At 39.9% G+C, this 11,662-nt stretch overlaps 1 protein-coding gene across 1 annotated transcript in view; it reads left to right on the top strand.

Annotated features, from left to right (window-relative positions):
• The window catches only part of scin (scinderin), a gene marked incomplete at its 5' end in the record, with an annotated part of 80,604 nt that overhangs the window by 10,901 nt on the left and 58,041 nt on the right, over nucleotides 1–11,662 (top strand). The window contains 2 exons of the mRNA XM_080851467.1: nucleotides 7,622–7,771; nucleotides 8,223–8,315. Of these exons, the coding sequence (XP_080707593.1) occupies nucleotides 7,622–7,771; nucleotides 8,223–8,315 (243 nt within the window). The remainder of the gene's footprint in view (nucleotides 1–7,621; nucleotides 7,772–8,222; nucleotides 8,316–11,662) is intronic.

Raw genomic sequence — 11,662 nt, 5'->3', positions numbered from 1 at the left:
ATATATTGAAGAGTATTGGGCTTAGGCTGGAACCCTGCCGAACTCCTCTGCCTTGTTTAAATAATTCTGTTCTAGAGTTGTTAATCTTGACACAGCATTTATTTTCCTTGTACATATCTTTTATTATAGAGTAGAGATTTCCTGTTATGCCACTCTCAATTATTTTCAGTAGCATGCCCTCATGCCAGATGAAATCAAATGCCTTTTTAAAATCGACAAAGCATGCATAGATCTTTCCTTTAGTTGTTTTATGGACATATTGTTCTGTAAGTGAGTGGAGAGTATAAATGTAGTCTGTAGTTCTAAATTCTGGGAGGAATCCAATCTGACTCTTGCATAAGGTGTTATTGCTCTCTAGGTAGGTACGTATTCTTGTCTTAAGTATGTTGCAGAACATATTGCCAAGAATGCTTGTAACACAGATGCCCCTTCATTTTATCACCATTTTTATATACTGGTGTTATTAAGCCTTCTTTCCATACCAAAGGAAAATATCCAGATATCATGACGAGATTGAACAGTTTGAGGATTGCTATTTTTATTAATGGTGTACTATTTTTTAGCATTTCTGCTGAGATGTTGTCAATTCCACAGGTTTTTCCGGTTTTCAATGATTTAATCTTTTCATTTAGCTCAGATATTGTTATTGGGCTGTCTAGATCACTTTGAAATGACAAAAGATATTGAGCCCTTTTGTTTGGAGTTATCTAATTGGTGCCATTTTTTCCAAAATGAGTTGGTATCAATGGCTTCCTCAATCTGTTCAAGTTTATATGTCATGAAATCTGTTTTCTTTGACCTCAGAAGCCTTTTGTATTGTTTCAAGGCATCTAAGTACTCTGACCGTACATCCTTATTAGCAGGGTCTCTGTGCTTCATATTAGAAAGTTTTCTAAGGACATGCTTTGCCCTAAAACATTCCTTGTCAAACCACTTTTCTCTTGAACATTTTTCCTTTCTTGGAGTTCTCCTTTTTTCTATGACACCTGCCATATGGCCAATCTTAAAGAGTATTTTTGTTAGCTCTTCTGCAGCTGCGTCAATGCTGGCTCTTTCATGGGTGAAAATTGAAAATAAAAAAGTAAATAGCATGTTTTCTATCAATATGCTATAGGATGCTGATTCATATTTTTCTGGACTATCATTGTCCAATTTGTGTTTATACGGAATGGGGAATAGTGATTGGTTGTCATTTTGGATTGACATTCTGTCAATGTTCAAGAGAATTTTTATTTGGCAGTGGTCTGATAATGGCAGTTGTGGCATAACCATGAAAGCTTTTATTTTTCTATGTGGCATGTCTGTTATGCCATAGCCTATCACACTGTTACCCAAATATGAGCAATATGTGTCTTTTCCTAGAACGTCTCCAGCTGTTCTACCATTTAATATATGTATTCCAAGATTTTTGCATAGCTTTAACAGTTGTTTTCCACTTTTGTTTGTTATGGTATCAAAACTTTCCCTCTTAGCGGGAAATTCTATGTTCAATACATTTGCGCCAAATATGTGATTGTCCCCTTCTGAATGTATGTAATCAATTTCCTTGCCAGTTCTGGCTAATAAGTCACCACAGAGAAAGACAGACCCTTTCCCTTGGAATTTAATTATTTCATTTTGGAGATTTTCAAATGCCATTTCATCATAATAGGGGGAGTTTATAGGTGGCATGTACAGCCGCGGAAAAAATTAAGAGACCACTTCAAAATTATCAGTTTCTCTGCTTTTACTATTTATTGGTATGTGTTAAATGTACATTTTTGTTTTATTCTATAACCTACTGGCAACATTCCTACCAAATTTCAAATAAAAATATTGTCATTTAGATCATTTATTTGCAGAAAAATGACAATTGGTCAAAATAGCAAAAAAGATGCAGTGTCTTCAGATCTCGAATAATGCAAAGAAAACAAGCTCATATTCATTTTAAAACTACACAATACTAATGATTTAACTTAGGAAGAGTTCAGAAATCAATATTTGGTGGAATAACCTTGATTTAAAATCACAACTTTCATGTGTCTTGGCATGCTCTCCACCAGTCTTTCACATTGCCGTTGGGTGACTTTATGCTACTCCTGGCGCAAGAATTCAAGCAGCTCGGATTCTTTTCATGGCTTGTGACCATCCATCTTCCTCTTGATCACATTTCAGAGGTTTTTTATGGGATTCAGGTCTCGAAATTGGGCTGGCCATGACAGGGTCCTGATCTGGTGGTACTCCATCCACACCTTTACTGGCCTGGCTGTGTGGCATGGAGCATTGCCCTGCTGGAAAAAACACTTCTCAGAGTTGGGGAACATTGTGTTGGTCAAAGCTGAAAATTGGACTCATCAGAGAAGACGAACTTAGAAGTCCAATTTTCAGCTTTGCCCAACACATGGTCGTCTGATGGTTAGAAGGAGACCTGGAGAGGCCTACAAGCCACAGAGTCTTGCACCTACTGTGAAATTGGACTCATCAGAGAAGACGAACTTAGAAGACCCTCCAGTCCGCTTTGGTTCAATCCTTATGGTCTTTTACAAAACCTCAGCCAGGCAAAGTACAACGTTGTCCCGGAAGAAAAACTTGCTTCCTTTTGCTCTGACAATGTTCCCCAACTCTGAGAAGTGTTTTTTCCAGCAGGGCAATGCTCCATGCCACACAGCCAGGCCAGTAAAGGTGTGGATGGAGTACCACCAGAGGCCGTATTCACAAAGCCTTTTATCTTACCACTAGGAGTGCTCCTAACTCGCGCTAAAACCTTTTACGTAGGAGTAATTTCTTAAAAGTGATTCACAACGGCTCTGAGACCTACTCATACTAAGGATAATACCAACTCCTAAGCTTAAGATAAAAACTCCGTTGCTATGGATGACGACGATTCTCATGCACGAGTTTAGAAAGGGGTGAGGATGGTGATTGGTTGTTGACAGGCTCTCTCATTAAAAACTCATTCGTGACGTCCCTCTAACAATCCCACTATATCAACTGAAAATAAGAGAATAACCTAGGCTTCAAATTAAGTCATATTAAATAGTTATGGACAGTGCAGTTAGCAGAATGCACACGCATGATGACAAGTTTGTGCATCCAACGGGAATGACAATTTGCACGATAAGATAAATAGAAAGCGATCAATATATAATATGGCAATTGCATGTAATCAAGGCAGTATTAATTAAAGCACCCAGCAAACTGTTAGGCTATTATATTTCCAGCCCTTGACCACTTCAAATATCAGCACATACGGCCCTTCAAGCCCTCCAATCTTAATTGATCAAAGCGAAACGAACGTGAACCGTAGCCTAGGCGAAAGCCTACTGGTCCCAGGACCAATAGCCACTGTCACCCCAGAGGCATCCAGCTGGTAAGTTCTCAAAAACCTGCGACCGCTCTCCGTTGAAATGCACGAGTCATCGGTACATCCAGGCCACGGTGGACGAATTATTGTAATGTGTGTCCCGTCACTGGACATTCCTGCGATCGCCATGGAATTTACTTTGATATTGTGTAATAGGCGATTGTCCAAAAGCAACTGGATAAACTGTTGGATGATGTGGGGTCTACAGTGCGTTGATAGTTTGATGAATTAAACGGCTGACTGATGATTCCCAGTGTCGTCAGTTGCGTTTTCCGCGAATCTTTATCTTTATGTTTCCAAACATTTCACTTCGGGACACATCGTTGTTTAAAGGCGTCATTGCATCCCGCGCTAATTCTACGACAATATTAATACCTTCACGGTTTAAGCAATGTCTTTTATCAATTCCAAGTCGGCTGCAGCCACCTTACGATTTTTTGTGAATAGGTCTTAGTGATTTAGGAGTCCACATGAAGAGTTTTAAGCTGTCCTATACTTAGGTGCTACTTTTAGGGATAAAATATTTTGTGAATTGCTCTTAGTAAAAAAAATTAGGAGTCCTACATTTAAGACTGACACGCCCATTATTTTTAGGAGTTTCTCCTAAATTCGCCACTTATGACCTACTTTTAGCCCTAAGATTCTTTGTGAATACGGCCCCTGATCAGTTTGAATGTGATTTCCTAAGTTTCTTTATACCATATTATAAGCCCCCCTGATATCCGGCCATGTTTTACTTTAGGCTGTTTCATTGGGGGGATGACTACTGCCTTATAGTTGCATGGGCAGTCGGTTCTAAGATCTTTGTTGGCCCATGTTTCAAGTAGAATAATAATATCAACATTTCTAATAGAGATTTGGAAATTAGGGTCAGATGTCTTTAAACCAAAAGTAGAAGAGTATAATCCCTGCATATTCCAGCTAATTATACTAAATGTCATTGTAATATATAGAATATATATTTTTAGATGTTCTCACAAGTGGAACTTAATGCAATTATATACTTAAAATGCAATAACAAAAGAGAGGGGGGGAGGGGGGGGGAGTTAAGGCTTGTACATACTTAAGGCCTATGGGACTGGTCAATTTAGTAATGTGGAGCAGATCAGGGCCAGCATATCTCTGACTTGGCTTTGTTTGTCCAGGGGCTTAGTTTGTTTTGCTGCCACTGCTGCATAGCTCTCATGACTCTGGGCATCACTCACTGTTGTGTAGTTGTGCTGGCTCAGAGCTGTACCCACACTTGTGTAGGTGTCTTGGCTTTGTCCTGCAGCCATAGATGCATAGTTGTCTTGAGTGTGAGTTGCTGATGCTCGCTCCTTGATCAGTGTTTTTTGTTGTATGCTGGTACTCATTGAGAATGGGATGAATGGTGGGGTTTTTGCAGGAGTTTGCTGATGGATTGTTTCATTTTGCCCCCCTCCACTGCGACCATATGCAGTGTCTTTCATTGCCTTAGCTAATATGCTGATTCCTCTTTTGTTCAGATGGATGTGGTCATACATGTGTTCAAGGCGGATATTGGGATGTTTGACCAGGTGAATTTCTGGAACAGGGGTGCAAAGCTTTTGTAGATCCTCGTTGATTTGCTGTATTATCTGAGGAGGTTTGTCTAGTCTGGGGAGGAGGGATGATACAATGATTTTTGCTGCTGGTGCTGTTGTGGCTGCTGTATTTGCCACCTTGCTCAGAGTCAGTGCAATGTCTGTTTTTCCTGACGTGAGGTAATTTGTACCGGTGTGAATGATGATGTGTGTGGCACCTTTCAGTCTTTCATCCTCAAGCAGCTGTGGAACACACATTATGGTCGGGCACCAGAGTTTTATCACTCTTTTCTTTGGGAATAGGCGGTTTATGTTCAGGAATTTTCCATTTGAGTCACTGAGAAGGACAATTTCTGGATTATCTTGTTCATGTTGGGGTCTTACTTGACCTGGGTCCTGAATTTCTCTCTTTTGTAAGGTGTTTTTTGAGGTCTGAGGTTTGTTTAGTTTTAGGGTAGCTGTCTTGGATGGTTTTATGGTGTCCTCCTTTGATGGTTGTATGGTGCTGTTGTGAGGGGTGGCTGGAGAAGGAGAGGGGACTGATTTAGAATCCTTATCCACGGGTGTTGTTGGACTTTTCCTCCAATCTTCCCTCAGTGTTTGATGGTCCCTCTGGAGCTCTTCCATTTGTCTGCGATGCTCGTCTCTGAGGCAACCCATCTCCGTCTGTAGGGCCAGGCGGGTCTCTTTTAGGTCCCTCTGGAGCTCCTCTACTTGTCTGAAGTGCTCGTCACTGAAGCAGCGCATCGCTGTTTGCAGGGCTAGACAGGTGTCAGACATATCCTTCTGGAGTTCCTCGGCCTGCCTGAGGTTCTCGTCTCTGAGGCGACGTATCTCCCTCTGCTAAGCCAGATTGTTCTCTTCGAGATCCCTCATTGCGCACCTTAAGAGTCTGTGTTTCTATTTTCTGGGTGTTAATAAGGGTGTTCAGCACTTCACTATTCAGGTTGGTCTCTCTGAAGTCAACAAATTCCCTCTCTAGATTGGACAGTCCAGTCTTTAGGGATGTGATTTCTGTAGATGTGGGTACTGAGGCAGGTTTGGCCTTCGTCTTTATGACCTCCTGATAAAATTTTGAGTCTTTGGTGTTGGCTATATCTACAAGAGAGCTGAAACACTTTTCAAAGTTGTCAAGGCTATGTTCTGAGCCCTGGACCATGACGGTGCCGTTGTTATAAATATTGACAGTGAATTTGCCATTGTTTGTGTCATCTTCATCAATTGTTATTTGCCTCCCTTTGCTTGTGCCACACTTTTTCACTTTTTTATATGTGTGGCACAGGGCTGTATGCCAAGCTCCTGGAGATTTGGTGAAGAAAAGGAGGTCACATCTCACCTTAACTCCTGCTACGATCTTGTAGTCAGCAGTGAGAGTCTCTGGCATTTCAATTAACTTTTTTAGTTTATAGTCTTTCTTTTCCTTTATAGATTTGACTTGTTCTGGTAGTATTATCTCAACAGTGCTTGTCATAGTTTGGCAATTCTTCATTGTTTCTTCTTAAAGTAAAAAATATTGTCACATCAAAAATATTGGCACATCAAAAGGTTGTTGGTTGTCAGTTAGTTCCACTGTTTGAACTTTCAAAAAGAAATATACTGGTTCATTCTAAATAATAAATAAATAATAAAAATAAGATAAAAATAAAAATAAAATAATAATGATCTTTTTCTTGTTATCTTTTCTTCATTGGGCTATATTTAGCCTTTTAGCAGTTGTAGATTTCTTTGAACAATACAATGCAATATGTTGCTATGGGAACGGCAGCTGCTAGTGTAGCAGTTGCAGTTACCCAGAAAAAAAAAAACTGACTATTTGCTACTAATTCCGAAGTTCTTACTTGTCAGGTGAAGTTCATTTCAGTCTCTGGGTGTTCCCCTACGCTTATCCACCTTTTTTTCCTTTAAATTCTTGTCTTTTTCCAAAGGAATTACAATTTTGTTTGATGCTTCAGAGGAGCTTGGCTGATTTGTTACTGTTTGGAATCTTCGGAACTTCGGAACTGCTTCTGCTCTCTCTCAATTTCAATTTCAATTTCAAATGGCTTTATTGGCATGAATGCGCGATACATACAGCAGATAACAGCAACATTAGTGATAATACTGATAACAACACACACACACACACACACACACACACACACACACACACACACACACACACACACACACACACACACACACAGAGATCAGCATTAAGGGAAAGAAAAAAGATAAAAATAATAATAATGATAAAAGATAAAAGTAAATGAATAAATAAAACAAAACAAGGAAGTAAATACATAACCAGAAAATTATGTCTCGTGGCTGTCATGACAAGCTTTTACGTATTTCGCGATACATATATTAAATCTGGGTGTTCATCTCTCTCTCTCTCACACACACACACACACACACATACACACACTCTGTCTCTCAGTCACACGCACACACGCACACACACACACACACACACACACACACACACACACACACATACACACACACACACACACAAACTCTCTCTCACACACACACGCGCGCACACACACACACACACACATACACACACACACACTCTCTCTATCACACACACACACACACACACATACATACATACACACACACACTCTCTCTATCACACACACACACACACACACACACACACACACACACACACACACACACACACATATATACACACACACATGCTAGATGTTTAGAGAGCTGACCAGATAAAAGCTGTCGCCCCCTACAGGTCATCTACCAGTGGTGTGGATCCTCCTGCAACAGGTTCGAGAGGCTGAAGGCCACTCAGGTTGCTATTGGTATCCGTGACAACGAGAGGAACGGACGTGCTCGGCTGGTGGTAGTGGAGGAGGGGAGTGAGCCTGCAGAGGTAACACAGGTATAAGCTCTACTCTACTCTACTTTACTCTTACACTCAACTGTTCTCTACTCTAACTCCACTGTATCTCTACAAACTCACACTTATATGTAGCTCTCTAAGTGTGTGTGTGTGTGTAAGGGCAGTTGTGAGTGCATGTTCTCTGTGGTTTCAGTGTGTGTGTGTGTGTGTGTGTGTGTGTGAGGACAGTTGTGAGTGCATGTTCTCTGTGGTTTCAGTGTGTGTGTGTGTGTGTGTGTGTGTGTGTGTGTGTGTGTGTGTGTGTGTGTGAGGACAGTTGTGAGTGCATGTTCTCTGTGGTTTCAGTGTGTGTGTTTGTGTGTGTGTGTGTGTGTGTGTGTGTGTGTGTGTGTGTGTGTGTGTGTGTGAGGACAATTGTGAGTGCATAATCTCTTTGGTTTCAGTTTGTGTGTGTGTGACAGTTGTGAGAGATTGTTCTATGTGGTTTCAGGTTCTTGGAAAAAAGCCTGATCTGCCAGAAGGAGATGATAATGACGATAGCGTTGCTGACATCTCTAACAGAAAAATGGCCAAACTTTATATGGTATCACACACACACATATAAACACACACACACACACACACACACACGCGCACACACACACACACACAAACACACACCCAAACACACATACACACATACAGACACACTCAAAAACTCAGAAACACACACACCAACACAATTGATGACATCTCTAAAAGGAAAGCCAAACTTAACGTGGTGTCACACACGCAAACACAACTTTGATCACACTTGCATGTCACACACACACACACATAATCGCTGACGGGTAAACGGCACGCAAATGCACACACACACATAGACACACTATCTCTCTTTCTCTCTCTCTCTCTCTCACATATACATGCACAAACACACACGCACTCTCTCTCGCTCTCTCTCTCTCACACATACAAATACACACGCACACACACACTGTCACTCGCATACACACACACAGACACACACTCTCTCACACATACAGACACGCACACACACACACACACACACACACACACACATAATTCTCTCTCTCTCTCACACACACACACACACACACACACACACACACACACACACACATTTGTATGCACACACACACTGAAACCACTTACATTTCTCATAGGAATATATAGGACACACATACACACACACTGATAAACACTCAGAAACACACACACTCACCAACAAAGTTGAAGACATCTCTAACAGGAAAGCCAAACTTTACATGCATGTCACACACACACACATAATTGCGGGTAAACGGCTAAACACCCACATATAAACTTAAAACAAGCACATTTGGCTGGCAGTTCAATGGATGAATTTGACTTGATAAATAACTACACTCACACACATACTCTCTCTCTCACACACACACTCACACACACACACAATGTCTCTCTCAAATACGCACACACACACACACACACACACACACACTCTCTCTCTCACATACAGACACGCACACACACACACACACACACACCAGCGGAGGCTCTTCCATTGAGGAAACGGAGGAAGAACCTCCCCAAACTTTTTGAGAATGTATTTTTGTAATTGAACTGACTAAACTCCTTTAAAAATGCAGTTTGATATCAGTATTTAATACTATGCATATTATAATTTGTTTCCCTGAGTTAAAATAACATTAGCACCCCCTATCGCAGTGACGTGCGGTGAGGTTCACAGCTGGTGAGGCACAGAAACCGGAAGTGATTACGTCATCCCGATCTCTAGTTGTTTAAAAAAAATAGAAATGTATACATCATACATGTATATATGCTTATGGTTTAAAAATTGTCATCTCACCAGAACTGAAAAAACTTTATGTTTTATTGTCTAATACTATTACTTTTAAACGATTATTATTACATGAAGTTATGCGGCTCAATAGTTAACTGACTTTTACGACAGCTAAACGTACAATCGGTGTGGTAATTGAACTTTTACACCGTGTCAAATAAGATATTAATCGTTACAAGGAAGCGTATGTAGCCCTCCCACCAATGATATGGCTCATTTCAATTTGTCTAGGGAAAATATAACCTTTTACACAACTCGGCAATAATGGGCATTGAGCAGTTGCGTCACTACATTTGTCAGTAGCTTGGCAGTAACGTCGCTATTTACAAAACCAAGTAACTTTTCAGTAGCTAAGCTCTTTTATTGATCAAGTACCGCAGTAGCGTCCTCGAAAGCTAATTTATCCTGGACCTTTCTGATGTTTATTCATAACAGGCTTACCTGCAGCCATTAAACACAAAAAATAAGCAGTACATCACTTTAGGCGAGACGAGTGAAAATAGATAGATAGATATCGTCATTTCAAGTACACCAGACGCTGCTCATATATTTAAAATGAATTCTCCCCTAATTTTAAATGGGCAGTTTGCATGCAGATTCTAGACAACCGGATAACTAGAATGCTGTTGATATTTAGATACAGCTGAAGATGATGAAAGTTAAAAAGTGAAAAGTCCGTGCGACGAGTGAAACTAAATATGTTTTCAGATGCCTTCTTTGTAATCCAAAGAAAAAGTTCCTGTCAACGTCAATGACATCCAACACAAACATACGAACACACGAATTTCATCCATTCAACCGTTTTTTTTCTGACTGACAGTTGTGTTGATCCCTAAAATTGCATTGACTGGCATGCAGTTTGTTTAACTGAAAGTAGCTTCTAATGTATCAAACTACTTTTGACAGGTTTATGTAACTTAGCTTGCTACTTTTTTTTTGCAAGTCGGACACTTGAATTCGAAGTTGACATTTACATATTTATTTACACAACGTATTAACTATGGAGGACTGAAAGTGCCAAAATTCAATAAATAAATACACCATCAATAATTATTTAAATGTGTCATTAATTAATTTAAATTGGAATTAAATAAATAAATGTTTCAATAAATGTGTCATTAATTAATTCAAATTGGAATTAAATACATAAATGTGTCATTAATTTATTAAATACCAATTCATTTTATGTAAAAAAAACACATTTAATTATTTCACTATTTAATTAATTATGTCATGGTCCTGTGTTGCAGCGCATCAATAATTTATTTTATCTGTCAAACTCACCCATCAAAGTCAGTGGGCGGATTCCTAAAACCTGATTGGTTACCCTGCACATCAAGTCAAGGCTTACCGATTCAAGATATTTGGATTGACGCAGGCCTCATTCCTAAACACTGTGTCAAACAAAACTTTTTCTTAAACGCTAAAAATCCAGAGCGTGCAAGATGAAGAAAACGGAAAATCGATCCAGTAGTGGACCATGGATTAAATACCTCGAAAGCAATTTAGCCATCAACAGAAATGCAAAACAAAATTGAAAAGTCAGTAAGGAAAGCTAAAATGTATGGGGAAATACGAGGAGAGTTGGATAGCAGGGTTCAGAAGGACAACAGACCTAATAACAAACACATTACAAATAATAAAGAGGGCTTTCATCCATCAAAATGTGTTGGTTTGTCTGCTTTGTATACATTATCTCTTTCAATCTGGCTTGTTGTTTTTGTGTGATATTACACTTGATATTAACAGTTGACTAAGCAAGTTCTTGTAGCAGCTAGCTGCTAGCTGTCGTGAGGTACTACTACAGTATGCTAGTCAACTCCCATCATGAGCTGCATTGCCTGCTCGTAGAAAACCCGTAGTTGCATCATTAACTGAGACCGTGATGTAGTGCTGGTTTTGTATTGTGTGTACTGTAGAAGACTTGCCACTTGAAAAAAAAGAAGCTCTTGACTAAGCACGTTCGTGTAGTAACTAGCACTAGCTGCTGTAGGTTACTGCTACAGTTGTTAAGTAGCTAGTCAACTCCCGTCATGAACTGCATTGCCACTCGTCTGATCTACGTGAGAAAATATAGAAAGCCA

This window comes from Sprattus sprattus (genome assembly GCF_963457725.1).
Source record: "Sprattus sprattus genome assembly, chromosome: 14".
Lineage (NCBI taxonomy): Eukaryota > Metazoa > Chordata > Actinopteri > Clupeiformes > Clupeidae > Sprattus > Sprattus sprattus.
This window is presented reverse-complemented; position numbering and strand designations above follow the sequence as displayed.